Source organism: Pristiophorus japonicus, chromosome 9, assembly GCF_044704955.1.
Source record: "Pristiophorus japonicus isolate sPriJap1 chromosome 9, sPriJap1.hap1, whole genome shotgun sequence".
In the NCBI taxonomy this organism is placed as follows: Eukaryota; Metazoa; Chordata; class Chondrichthyes; family Pristiophoridae; genus Pristiophorus; species Pristiophorus japonicus.
The window spans coordinates 204,727,261-204,742,128 of NC_091985.1; the positions used below are offsets into that span (position 1 = coordinate 204,727,261).

Genomic DNA, 14,868 nt, shown 5'->3' on the forward strand with positions numbered 1-14,868 from the left:
GTTAGAGTAGCGTCACCACCAGAAATGATAGAGAGGGTCACCAACATTAATGTTTGATTAGAGTCAACACCAGTAATTGTAGAATAGAGCCACCACCAGTAATGTTAGAGTAAGGTCAAAACCAGTAATGTTAGAGTAGCTTCACCACCAGTAATGTTACAGTACGGTCACCACCAGTAATGTTATAATTACAACCAACAATTTTAGAGTAGCGTCATCTCCAGTAATGTTAGTATAGGGGCACACCAACAATGTTAAAGCCGATTCATAATCACAGTACAAAGCAATTGTAATTATGTACAGCGTTCACTGAAGTAACATGAGGTCCCAATAACCTAATGCAGAATCCGGGAGGGATCTTCTCTTGAGGGTAAGTTCCCTCTGGGTTTATTTTCCGTTCATTGAGTTAATGGACGGAGTTTCACTTACGGAGTTGTACAATTTCCCCATAGGCGTCCGGCCGCGCTGCAGTGGAAAATCTAGCCTTGTTTGTTAAGTGACTGGAACGAACACCAATTATTGTATTAGCTGATTTTCTCACAGGGGCACCGATTGTCCTATAAAGGGCGAGAGTTAACGGATCTCAGAGGAACTACGGTCAGAATCGTGAAGCCGGGCAGCAGTCAGATATTCTTCCACAAATGGCACGGCCAACAATTCTGCAGTTTGTGGACATTTACTATCCTTTTCTCGCAGCATTCGGTGTTCCTGGTAAGTCAATATATCCTTTTGCCTAACAGCTTTTGATAACGTCACTGTTAATGATTAGAAAACAGATTCCGAGAATTTCTTCATTGCAGTCATTGATCCACTGGGAGAATTTGGTGAATATCAGAGGAAATCCTCACAGTCTGCACGGCCGCTGAGGCGCTATTCTGGTTGCTAATGCGCGGGTGCCGGGAGCTCAACTTTGCTCCATATACTGAGGGCGAGGCTGATACCCCGACCGCTCTAACAGTACATAGTTCACTACAGCTTGGTAGCCATATAATCATCCAATATGTGCCTTTGTTCCCTGTCTCCAGTAAGTTGATAATCCCGTGAATTGCAGCCACCTCCACGCAACAGGGGACTTGGATATTTGAAGCAATAATTGCCGCTCAGGGAGCTGCTCCCCTCCCCTCGGCTGCCAAGAACCTTAGCGGCTCCACCAGCTCCCGCTCTGTTACCGAACAGCTCCCTTCGGGCGATTGTAAATAGAAAAAGCGCAGAGCTTCGACTTAGCTTAACGTTTTTGTCCCAGCTGCTTGCATTATTTGAAATCATATATTTCCAATAATTGTTTTGAAATTCTATTTAATATAGCTGACACATGATGCCACTCCCGGGATCCACTTCACTAATTAATCCGATGAAACTAAACGTACAATCCCATCTATTGCTTCCTGGGGCTCCTGTCCTAACTTATAATATTGTCTCGGTGCATCACACGGTACCAGCCTCATGGTGGGATGGTTTAAGCGCCCCACACTGCATTGAAATATGTGTTTGGATGTATGTAAGGGAATATGCTTCTATATTGCCTCCCGCATATGAACACGTTACAGAACCATCCAAGCTTTCGCTTTAATAGTCTTGTATCTGTAACTATACCATGTCTGCGAGGTACTCTGGCTTGACCTGGACTGCACAGTTAGAGTGTGAATGTAGCCGCAATCTAGTGCCAGCAGTGACGGCGATTGAAAGGACAGTCGGGGAAGATGTATGACGGACGGCTGATCTGATGTCGCTGATGTAGCAATACCACCCAGATTCAAATTGGGTCTCCTACCTCGCCCCAGCCATTGAGCCATCATTGCCTGAGTGTTTGTAGTGGTGGTGGTGGGGATCGCTCTCCGTTACAATTCTCGGTCCCTCAATATTTAGTGTAGATTGAATTCATTATTTTGCACAACATATTGTCAACATTTACCTATATTTAAAAAAATATAAGTTTGAATAACCCTAACTAGGAACACATCTGATCATTTCCCCACAATATGCTTAGAGATTTATGCGACTTATTATTTAAATGGAGAACGATTGCAAAGTGCTGCAGTATAGCGGGATCTGGGGGTCCTGGTGCATGAAGCACAAAAGGATAGTATGCAGGTATAGCAAGTGATCAGGAAGGCCAATGGAATCTTGGCCTTTATTGCAAATGGGATGGAGTATTAAAGCAGGGAAGTCTTGCTACAGCTATACAGGGTGTTGGTCAGGCCACAGCTGGAATACTGCGTGCAGTTTTGGTTTCCATATTTACGAAAGGATATACTTGCTTTGGAGGCAATTCAGAGAAGGTTCACTAGGATGATTGCAGAAATGAGGGGGTTGACTTATGAGGAAAGGTTGAGTAGGTTGGGCCCCTACTCATTGGAATTCAGAAGAATGAGAGGTGATCTTATCGAAACGAATAAGATTATGAGGGGGCTTGACAAGGTGAATGCAGAGAGGATGTTTCCACTGATGGGGGAGATTAGAACTAGAGGGCATGATCTTAGAATAAGGGGCCGCCCATTTAAAACTGAGATGATGAGAAATGTCTTCTCTCAGAAGGTTGTAAATCTGTGGAATTCGCTGCCTCCAAGAGCTGTGGAAGCCGCGGCATTGAATAAATTTAAGACAGAAATAGACAGTTTCTTAAACGATAAGAGGATAAGGGGTTATGCTGAACGGGCAGGAAAGTGGACCTGAGTCCATGATCAGATCAGCTCTGATCGTATAAAATGGCAGAGCAGGCTCGAGGAGCCATATGGCCTACTCGTGTTCCGAGTTCTTATGTTCTTATGTTTATGTTCTTATGTCCCTGTTACTTACCTCTTCTCTGTCTTTCTTACAGCCAACCTAATGACAATGGTGATTCTCTGCAGAGGAAACTGCGGCCTTTCCAAATGTATCACTGTATACATGGTGGCCATGGCAACAGCAGATCTACTGGTCATGCTCGTCAATGTAATTGCGTATCACATTTTTACATATTACTTTTCACATTCATTCTTGTACTACACGCCCATTTGTAAGTTTGTTATGTACTTTCAATGTATCACCCTGTATGTGTCTGTGTGGTTTACCGTCTCCTTCACATGTGACCGATTTGTAGCTATATGTTGTGAGAAGTTTAAAACTAAATATTGCACAGTGAGAACTGCGGCCGCGGTTATAACAACGCTCTCTGTCCTGATCAGTTTACAGAGCCTCCCGTTTTGGTTTGCCTATGAATCTGATCGAATCATTCACAATGTTCCCTCGGGTTGCCGCCCCAAAGTGAAATTTTTTACATCGCCTGCAGGGGCCGCGTACTATTGGTTGGAAAGCATTTTCATTGCCTGGCTTGCTTTTGCTCTAATATTACTGTTTAATTGTTTGACAGTCAGACGTATTTTAATGGCCAGTAGAGCCCGCAGGGGACTCCGGGGTCACAGCAGTGAGAATCAGAGCGATCCCGAGATGGAGAACCGAAGGAAATCCATCATTTTATTGTTCAGTGTGTCGGGCAGTTTTATACTGTTGTGGCTGACATCTATCGTTAGTTTTTTATCTACCCAACTGACAAACACCGCGCATTACCGAGGTGATTATACAGCTCCTGCATACATCGCCACAGAAACCGGGTTTATGCTCATGTATTTGAGTTCCTGCACAAATACCTGCATTTATGCAGCTACACAAACTAAATTCAGAGAGGAGCTGAAGAAGGTGGTGACATCTCCTTGGACATTGATTCTGATATTGGTTAAAAAATAAAGAATCAAACCAAAGTATCCTGTCCTAACTAGAGCTAATTTACAGCCTGTGTTGCAGTTTAGAAGACCGTCTTTCAGTTTGGAGGAAAATGGTTTGTTGTTGTGATAATGAGCAGGTATCAGGAAACAGTTAATTCAGAAACTAGGGTCCAGAACTTAAGGAAAGATAACTTCTATGGTACGAGACAGGAATTAGCGAAAATAAACTGGCGAATGATACTTAAAGGGTTGACGGTAGATAGGCAATGACAAACATTTAAAGATCACATGGATGAACTTCAACAATTGTACATCCGTGTCTGAAGTAAAAATAAAACGGGGAAGGTGGCTCAACCGTGGCTAACAAGGGATATTAAGGATAGTGTTAAATCCAAGGAGGAGGCAAATAAATTGGCCAGAAAAAGCAGCAAACCTGAGGACTGTGAGAAATTTAGAATTCAGCAGAGGAGGACAAAGGATTTAATTAGGGGGTGGAAAATAGAGTATGAGAGGAAGCTTGCTGGGATAATAACAACTGACTGCAAACGCTTCTATAGATATGTGAAGAGAAAAAGATTAGTGAAGACAAAAGTAGCAATCAGAATCAGATGAATTTATAATGGGGAACAAAGAAATGGCAGACAGTTGAACAAATACTTTGGTTCTGTCTTCACGAAGGAAGACACAAATAACCTTCCGGAAATACTACGTGAATGAGGGTCTAGTGAGAAAGAGGAACTCAAGGAAATCCTTATTAGGCGGGAAATTGTGTTCGGGAAATTGATGGGATTGAAGGCTGATAAATCCCTGGGCCCTGATAGTCTGCATCCCAGAGTACTTATGGATGTGGCGCTCGAAATAGTGGATGCATTGGTGATCATTTTCCAACAGTCTATCGATTCTGGATCAATTCCCATGGACTGAAGGTTAGCTAATATAACACCACTTTTTAAAAAGGAGGGAGAGAGAAGGCAGGTAATTATAGACCGGTTACCCTGTCATCAGTAGTGGGGAAAATGTTGGAATCAATTATAAAAGATGAAATAGCAGCGCATTTGGAAAGCAGTGACAGGATCAGTCCAAGTCAGCATGGATTTATGAAGGGAAAATCATGCTTGGTAAATCTTCTACAATTTTTTGAGGATGTAACTAGTAGAGTGGACAAGGGAGAACCATTGGATGTGATGTATTTGGACTTTCAAAAGGCTTTTGACAAGGTCCCACACAAGAGATCGGTGTGCAAAATTAAAGCACATGGTATTGGGGGTGATGTACTGATGTGGATAGAGAACTGGTTGGCAGACAGGAAGCAGAGAGTCGGGAGAAATGGTCCTTTTCAGAATGGCAGGCAGTGACTAGTGGGGTGCCGCAGGGCTCAGTGCTGGGACCCCAGCTACTTACAATATACATCAATGATTTTGATGAAGGAATTAAGTGTAAGATCTCCAAGATTTGCAGATGACACCAAGCTGGGTGTACTGTGTGAGCTGTGAGGAGAATGCTAAGATGCTACAGGTGACTGAAACAGGTTAGGCGAATGGGCAAATGCATGGCAGATGCAGTATACTGTGGATAAATGTGTTTTGGTGGCAAAATCACGAAGGAAGAATATTATCTGAATGGTGGCAGGTTAGGAAAAGGGGAGGTGCGACGAGGCCTGGGTGTTATGGTACATCAGTCATCGAAAGTTGGCATACAGCTACAGCAGGCGGTGAAGGATGCAAATGGTATTTTGGCCTTCATAGCTTGGGGATTTGAGTATACGAGCAGGGAGGGCTTACTGCAGTTGTACAAGACCTTGGTGAGGCCTCACCTGGAATATTGTGTTCAGTTTTGGTCTCCTAATCTTGCTATTGAGGGGGTGCAGCGAAGGTTCACCAGACTGATTCCCGGGGTGGCATGACTGACATATGAGGAGAGACTGGATCGTCTGGGCCTGTATTCGCTGAAGTTTAGAAGGATGAGAGGAGTTCTCATAAAAGCATATAAAATTCGACGGGACTGGACAGGTTTGATGCAGGAAGAATTTTCCCGATGTTGGGGAAGTGCAGAACCAGGGGACACAGTCTACGAATAAGGGGTAGGCCATTTAGGACTGAAATGAGGAGAAACCTCTTCACTCAGAGACTTGTTAACCTGTGGAATTCTCTACCACAGAGAGTTGTTAATGCCAGTTCTTTGGATATATTCAAGACAGAGTTAGATATGACCCTTATGGCTAAAGCGATCAAGGGGTATGGAGAGAAAGCAGGAAAGGGGTACTGAGGTGAATGATCAGCCATGATCTTATTGAATGGTGGTGCAGGCTCGAAGGGCCGAATGGCCTACTCCTGCACCTATTTTCTATGTTTCTATCTATGTTTCTAACATTTATTCCCCTCTGTGCCGTGTGTTTGATGTCTGCTGCTTTCCCCGCGTGAACAAAATCGATTCCAACTAAAACAGCACACATCCCGCTCAAGATTGAAAGAGATTTCATGCAAATTCAAATTGTTGTTTTAGACTAATTGACAAGAGATTATTTTCTATGACTAGTCAAAAGCTCCGTTATCAACAATAACAAGATTCACACATGGCACAGCTTAAAAAGCCATGTAAAGCAAACCACGCCCTGGGGGTTCATGTCTGCAGGGATAGAATGGAAAACAGAGAAGTTATGTTAAACTTGCATCGAACCTTGGTTAGACCACACTTGGAGTACTGTGCATATTATAGAAAGTATATACAGTCACTGGAGAAGTTGCAAAAACGATTTACCAGAATTGAGAGGTTATACCTGTCAGGAAAGTTTGACCAGACTTGTGCTCTTTTCTCTAGAAAAGAAAAGGCTGTGGGGTGACTTTATAGAGGTCTTTCAGATTATGAAGAGTTTTGTTGGAGAAAAATAGAGATGTTTCCACTTGCGGGGGAAACCAGAATTAGGGGCCATGATTATGAGATCGTCACTAACAATTCCAATAGGGAATTCAGGAGAAATCTATTTACCCAGAGAGTGGTGAAAATATGGAACTAGCTACGATAGGGAGCAGTTGAAGCGAATAGCATAGATGCAATGAAGGGGAAGCTAGTTAAGCACATGGCGAAGAAAGGAATAGAAGGCTATGTTGATGGGGTTAAATGAAGAAAGCTGGGGGAAGGCTCATGTAGAGCATAAACACCGGAATGATCCTGTTTCTGTGCTGTAAATACTATGTATTACTATGCAAAGAACACTCATGACTGAGCTTTACCAGTGGGCTGCGTTAACTGCCTCGCACTGTTGGTACTGGAATGAGCCGCCCCTGTTTAATTAATAATTACATTTTCCTTTATTGTAGAAACAATCGAGCTAATTTTAATTCTGTATTCTCGGTGAATGTTACAGGCGCGGGTCTCCCCATCAGACTCTGCCCCCATTGGCTCCTGGACCATAGAATGGAGCCCTGTCTCCTGGACAGCGTCTAATGATAGCGACAATAGGAACTGGACTCGTCAATGTGACATTAGACATCTTGATTTACAGACATTGACTTAAAATCTCAACTGGTCATCACAATGTTGGAATGTTAAAACAGGGGAAAACACCATTCCACACAACCAGTCATAGTCGGCGTTTATCCTCCAACCTAACAAATAGTTTCAAACACTTTATCGGCTCTGTCTTAATATTTCTTCAACCTACATTTCTTTATCGATCTTTTCAATTTAAACTTGAATATTGACACAATGTCTGCCTCTGTTAATGCCACAGCCTCACAACTCTCCATGTAAAGAGGTTTCTCCTACTATCTGATATAAATTTCTTACATGTATTCTTTAATCTATGGCTGTTCTTTACAGATTCCTCAACTAAAGGAAGCAGCCTCTTTGTATATATCATATACTGTCTCTTCTTAACGTAAATCACATGCATACTACGAGCCAAATTTGATCAGCCTGCTATCAACGCCCAATCTATTAAAAGTCAGGAAAGTGTAGCTAAAATGGTTAATTGATAGCATTTTATTGGAGATGATTGTGCCCTTGCTTGTATTGAACAGTGAGAAGAAATTATTTGATAGTTTGGCCGCTACCCGAAAAATCAGGACATTCAGGGGGAGATTCTAATCAAAAACCTGCAGAGCCCCGATACGTTGCTCGGTCGACAGAAAGGGCAGGAATATCTTGTATCGAATATCTTGTACTGGGTGATCTTACGATATTGGTGTGTGAGCAGAACTGATGGGTGGTCCGTGAAACAACCAGCATGCGATATGCATGAAGATTATGCCTGAGGAACGGGTCCAAAACCTGGTCAGTCATGCTGACAGCATCACTGAATGGTTAATGTGGCTCTGGAGAGGGAAAACATGTGTAAAACCAAAGGGTGGAGATCTGTGTAAATGTCGAGATAGAGATATGATAATGATGAGATGCTGCTTAGTGATGGCAGCAAATATTCTAACGGCAACAGAGGCGGCTGTATGAGGAAAGGTTCATTCAGACTGTCCTGACATCTGATAATGTTACACTGTATTGGTTTCTCTTCATAATGTAGTATTGTTAATCTTTAGCCTTTGCCTGTTAAGTCGGGATGTATAAATCACTCTAAGGTACCACTGGGCTGATGGGTCAGGGCTGATTCTGCAGGATTACATAAGAGATGTAATTAAAGACATGCCATTGTATACAGATTCATAAATCTGAGATAACTTTAATCGTTTGAGAAAGTTTGGTTTGATTTTGTACTACAAGGGAAACATTATCATTTTAATTGGCATCAATGATACAGAAACAAAATAAGACCCATAATCCAAGGTTTTACTTGGTAGGATTTCAATTATATTGATTAAGAGTGAAACTATCGATAAGATAACGAGCTAAGATTATATACTTGTTAGCCGAATGGGGGAAAAAGCTTGTTTAGTCAGGAAAACTATCGTGATTGATAAAGGGTAAGTCAATGAATTCTCCTTATATTGTGTTGAATTTTAACTATTATATAATTATGTAATAGAGAAATATGAATTTCCAGGTAGAAGGAATGAGCAATGTATAAAAACGAACTGTTTGTAATGAGTATTAGATAATTAAACAAACGCTGTAACACTGAGCTCAGAACTGTAACACTTTAGAATGTCCAAACAGCCATCATCAGGTGTGGCTGTAAATTTTACCCTTAAAGTGTATGTTTAAGTATTTTACATATATTGCATGCTTAATAATCCCAAGACACCTCACTTCAAAGTTCAAGAACTTTACTGAATAACTTATGCCCAAAATAGCCTAGTTCTTTAAACGTGAATGGGCTTAATGTATTAATTGTTGTTAAGTGCCTATTTTGCCCATCACTCTTTAACGCTCCACTTGATCCTGAGATTCTCCAAAAGCCAAACGCCACCTGGTTACAGGTCCCCGTGTATCCCAGGCTCTGCCAGTCCAGCTGGCATCCAGTTCCCCAATCCCCCCCCTCCCCACCCCCAAACTCCCCAAACCCCCAAAACCGCTTTCCCCTGTTTCCACCACACTCGCCTCCAACAAGTGTAAGGAGCTCATGGACTTCTATATATCAAAGATTGAGACCATCTGATCAGCTGCCTCTGCGAGTTCTCTTCCTTCACCTAGCCCACAGCGTCAAACTTCATGTGATGCTCCCACCTGCCCGATCCCTAAACTCATATCTTTTTTCCACTCTCTCTTTGGTCTTCCCTCTTAATCTCTCCAAACTCATCTTATCCATGTGACCCACTTCCTGCTCTCTTGAACCTATTCCCATCATCATCATCATCAAAGGCAGTCCCTCGGAATCGAGGAAGACTTGCTTCCACTCCTGAAGTGAGTTATTTGGTGGCTGAACAGTCCAATACGAGAGCCACAGACTCTGTCACAGGTGGGACAGATAGTCGTTGAGGGAAGGGTTGGGTGGGACTGGTTTGCCGCATGCTCTTTCTGCTGCCTGCGCTTGATTTCTGCATGCTCTCAGCGTTCAGACTCGAGGTGTTCAACGCCCTCTCGGATGCACTTTCTCCACTTAGGGAGGTCTTTCGCTAGGGACTCCCAGGTGTCAGTGGTGATGTCGCACTTTATCAGGGAGGCTTTGAGGCTGTCCTTGTAATGTTTCTGATGCCCAACTTAGGCTCATTTGCCGTGAAGGAGCTCCACATAGAGCACTTGCTTTGGGAATACCATGTCTGGCATGCGAACTCTGTGGCCTGCCCAGCGAAGCTGATCGAGTGTGGTCAGTGGTTCAATGCTGGGGATGTTAGCCTGGACGAGGACACTGATGTTGGTGCGCCTGTCCTGCCAGGGGATTTGTAGGATCTTGTGGGTCCCACTATTCCCACTAAACTGCTGACCACCCAACTTCCTTTTTTGACTCCCATGTTAGCCGACATTGTTAACGGTTCTCTGACCTGAGACACTGTTCCCCTCTCCTTCAAATCGGCTGTCATCACCCCTCTCCTCAAAAAAACAACCCTTGACCCCACTTTCCTTTCTAGCTATCGCCCCATCTCCAACCTCCCTTTCCTGTCCAAATTATTGAACGTATTGTTGCCTCCCAAATCCGTGATCATCTTTCCATGAATTCAATGTTTGAATTCCTTCAATCTGGCTTTTGCCCCTGCCACATTACCGAAACTGCTCTCATCAAAGTCACAAATGACATCCTTTGTGAATGTGACAAAGATAAACTATCTCTCCTTGTCCTTCTGGACCTGTCTGCAGCCTTTGACACAGTTGATCAATACATCCTCCTCCAACGCCTGTCCACCAATGTCCAGCTAGGTGGGACTGCACTCGCCTGGTTTCACTCTTATCTATCTAATCGTAGCCAGAAAATCTCCTGCAATGGCTTCTTTTCCCACTCCCGCATCGTTACGTCTGGTGTCCCCCAAGAATCTGTCCTTGGTCCCCCCCTTATTTCTCATCTATATGATGCCCCTTGACGATATCATCCAAAAACACGGAGTCAGTTTCCACATGTACGCAGACGACGCCCAGCCCTACCTCTCCACCACTTCTGGAGAAGTCTACTCCTGGTTGGTATCTAAATTGTCAGATTGCTTGTTCGACATCCAGTACTGGATGAGCAGAAATTTTCTCCAATTAAATATTGGAAATACCAAAGTCATTATCTTTGGTCCCTGCCACAAACTACATTCCCTAACCACTGACTCCATCCCTCTCCCTAGTTCAATCTGAGGGAGAACAAGATTGCTCACAACCTAGGTGTCATATTTGACCCTGAAATGAGTTTCCAGCCATATATGCACGCATAACTAATAGCGATTTTTTCCACATCCGTAACATTGCCCACCTCTGACCCTACCTCAGCTCTTATGCTGCTGAAACCCTCATTCATGTCTTTGTTACCTCTAGACTTGACTACTCCAACTCACTCCTGGCCGGCCTTCCACATTCCATACTACGTGAACTTGAAGTCATCCAAAACTCAGCAGCCCGTGTCCTAACCTGCACCAAGTCACAATCACCCATCACCCCTGTGCTTTCTGACCTACATTAGTTCCCAGTTAAACAAAGCCGCGATTTCAAAATTCACATTCTTGTTTCCAAATCACCCCATGGACTTGCCCCTCCTTATCTCTGTAATCTTTTCAGACTCACAACTCCACAAGATGTCTGCGCTCCTCAAATTCTGGCCTCTTGAACATCCCTCATCATAACTGCTCAACCATCGGTGGTCGGGCCTTCAGTTGCCTAAGCTCTGGAACTCCTTCCCTAAACCTCTACGCTTCTCTACCTTTCTTTCCTCCTTTAGGAAGCTCCTCAAAACCTACCTCTTTAAACAAGCTTTTGGTCATCTGCCTTAATTTCTTCTGTGGCTCGGTCTCAAATGTATCTGTTTGTTTGTAATACTATTGTGAAGTGCCTTGGGATGATTTGCTACGTTAAAAGTGTTATATAAATAAAATATATTATTATATCAACGTGTTACAGTGGGGGTGCCGTGTATATCAGAGTGTTCCAGTGAGGGGTATGGGGTATATTATTGTTAAAGTGATGGGTGTGGGGTACATCAGTGTGTTACAGTGGAGGGCATGGGATATGAAAAAATGTTGCAGTGTTGAGTGCGGGGTATATCAGAGAGTTACAATGAGTGGTGTTGGTTAGATCAGAATGTTACAGTGTGGGGTATATCAGAATGTTACAGTGAGGTGTGTGGGGTATATCATTTTTACGGTGAGGAGTGTGTGGTGTATCAGTGTTACATTGAGGGGTGTGGGGTATATCAGCGTTACAGTGAGGGGTGTGGGGAATATCAGTGTGTTACAGTGAGGGGCGTGGGGTATATCATTGTTAAAATTATGGGTGTGGGATATATCAGTGTGTTACAGTGAGCAGTGTGGGGTATATCCGTGTGTTAGTGTGAGGGGTTTGGGGTATATCAGAGTGTTACAGTGAGGGGTATGGGGTACATCAGTGTGTTACACTGAGGGGTATGGGGTACATCAGTGTGTTACAGTGAGGGATGTGTTGTGCATCAGTGTGTTATAGTGAGGGGTGTGATGTATACCAGAATTCTACAATAAGGTGTGTGGGGCATACCAGAATTTTACAGAGTGGTGTCTGGAATATCAGAGAGTTACAGTGTGGGGTATGAGCTACAAGAGTATATGACAGTGAGGGGTGTGTGGCATATAAGAGTGCAACGTTGAGGGGTGTGGAGTATATCAATGTATTACAATGATAGGTGTTGGATATATCAGCGTTTTACACTGAACGGTGTTGGGTATACCAATGTTTTACATTGAGGGTTATTGGGCATATCCATGTGTTACCGTGAGAGGTGTGGGTATATCAGTGTTACAGTGAGGGGTGTGCGGTGTATCAGTCTGTTACTGTGAAGGGTGTGGGGTGTATCAGAATGTTAAAGTGAGAGGTGTGGAGTATATCAGAGTGTTAATGTGAGGGGTGTGGGTTATATCTTTATTAAGGTGATGGGTGTTGGGTACATTAGTGTGTTACAATGAGGGTTGTGGGTTTTAACAGAGTGTTACAGTGATGGGTATGGGGTATATCGAAAATTCTGGAAATCTCAGCAGATCAGGCAGCATCTGTGGGGATGATGGCCCAAATTTAAATGGTAATGCCATACGTTAGAAAAACATTAGTCAAGATAGGGTGCGAATGGCGGGATAATGACCAACTGCCTTTAGAGACAAGGAGAAAAAAAGAAAGAAAGAAGTGGGCTCTGGTGGGGCTGGGGGAGGGGGGAGTGGTTATGGGAGGGGGAGGGGGATAAAGGGAGCCAAAGATTGGCAGCAGCTACTTTCTGAAATTGGTAACCACAATGTTGAGTCTAGAAGGCTGTAAAGTGCCTGAACAAAAGAGGAGGTGCTGTTCCTCGAGCTTGCATTGAACTTCGTTAGAACAGTGTAGGAGACCGAGGATGTAGAGGTCAGAGTGGGAATGGAGTGGAGAATTAAAGTGACAGGCGACCGGAAGCTCGGGGTCACACTTTTGGACTGAACGGAGGTGCGCCACAAAGTGGTCACCTACTCTACGCTTGGTCTCCCCAGTGTAGAGGAGACCACTTTGTGAGCAGCGAATACAGTATAGTAAATTGAAAAAATACAAGTAAATCATTGTTTCACCTAGAAAGAGTATTTGGGACCCTGGATAGTGGGAAGGGAGCAGGTAAAAGGGCGGGTGTTGCATCTCCTATGCTTGCACGGAAAGGTGCCGTGGGAACGGGAGGGGGTGTTGGGGGTGACTGTGGAATGGGCAGGGTGTTGCGGAGGGAGCAGTCTCTGCAGAATGCTGAGAGGGGAGGAGAAGATGTGAGGATCTTTTGGGATCATGCTGGAGGTAGCGGAAATGGTGGAGGATGATCCATTGAACGTGGAGGCAGGTGGGGTGTGGTGTATATCAGAGTGTTAACTTGAAGGGTGTGGGTATATCAGAATGTTACAGTGAGGCATGTGTGGTATGTCATTGTTATGATGAGGAGTGTATGGTGTATCAGAGTGTTACACTGAGGAGTGAGGGGTATATCAGAGTGTTACAGTGAGAGGCGTGGGATATATCAGAGAGTTACATTGTGGGGTATATCAGAGTGTTACAGTGAGGGGTGTGGGGTATAGCAATGTTATAGTGAGGGGTGTGTGGCATATAAGAGTGTTACGTTGAGGGGTGTGGGGTATATCAATGTGTTACAATGAGAGGTGTTGGCTATATCAGTGTTTTACACTGAGGTGTTTTGTGTATACCAGTGTTTTACACTGAGGGTCATGGGGTATATCACTGTATTACAGTGAGGGTTATGGGGTATATCAGTGTGTTACAGTGAGAGGTGTGGGTATATCAGTGTTACAGTCAGCGGTGTGGGGTATATCGGTTTTAAAGTGATGGCTGTGGAGTACATAATTGTGTCACTGTGAAGGGTTTTGGGTAGATCACAGTGTTACAGTGAGGGGTGTGGGCATATATGAGAAGGTTACAGTGAGGGTTATGTGGTATTTCCAAAATGCTGGAAATCTCAGCGGGTCAGGCAACATCTCTGGAGAGAAAACAGACTTAACATCTTGGGTCGATGACCCTTTGTCAGAACTGGAGTGTTCAGAAAGAACGGATTCTTAACAAGCACTGAGAGGGGGGTGGGGGGGAAGAAAGAACAAGAGCCCAGGTCTGCGATAGTTTGGAAGACAGTAAAAATTAGAGAGACAAAAGGGATGACGGCCCAATTCAAATGGTAATACGACAAGTGGAAAAACATTAGTCAACATAGGGTGTGAATGGCGGGATAATGGCCAACTGTCATTAGAGCAAGGAGATGAAAAGAAAGAAACAGGCTCTGAGGGGGACAAGGTGGGCGGTTAAGGGAGCCAAGGATTGGCACGGCTATGATTTGAAATTGTTGAATTCAATGTTGAGTTCAGAAGGCTGTAAAGTATCTAAATGAAAGATGAGGTGCTGTTCCTCGAGCTTGCGCTGAGCTTCATTGGAACAGTGTAGAAGACTGAGGACTGAGAGATCAGAGTGGGAGTGGAGAATTAAAGTGACAGGCGACCAGCAGCTCAGGGTCACGCTTGTGGACTGAATGGAGGTGTTCCGCAAAGTGGTCACCCAATGTATGCTTGGTCTCCCCAATGTAGAGGAGACCACATCGTAAGCAGCGAAAACAGTATACTAAATTAAAAGTACAACAAGTAAATCGCTGTTTCACCTGGAAGGAGTATTTGGGGCC

General features: G+C 43.9%; 1 protein-coding gene across 1 annotated transcript; it reads left to right on the top strand.

Annotated features, from left to right (window-relative positions):
• The first annotated feature begins 641 nt into the window (after positions 1 to 641).
• LOC139272820 (probable G-protein coupled receptor 139) lies at positions 642 to 3,723 on the top strand. The gene is made up of 2 exons (XM_070888933.1): positions 642 to 711; positions 2,819 to 3,723. The coding sequence occupies exons 1-2, from the start codon at positions 642 to 644 to the stop codon at positions 3,721 to 3,723; spliced, it is 975 nt and encodes a 324-aa protein (XP_070745034.1).
• Positions 3,724 to 14,868: the final 11,145 nt, after the last annotated feature.

Coding starts and splice junctions, on each gene's coding strand:
- LOC139272820 (XM_070888933.1), top strand. CDS start 642: ATGGCACGGCCAACAATTCTGCAGTTTGTGGACATTTACTATCCTTTT. Junction 712..2,818: donor CGCAGCATTCGGTGTTCCTG/GTAAGTCAATAT, acceptor TCTTTCTTACAG/CCAACCTAATGACAATGGTG.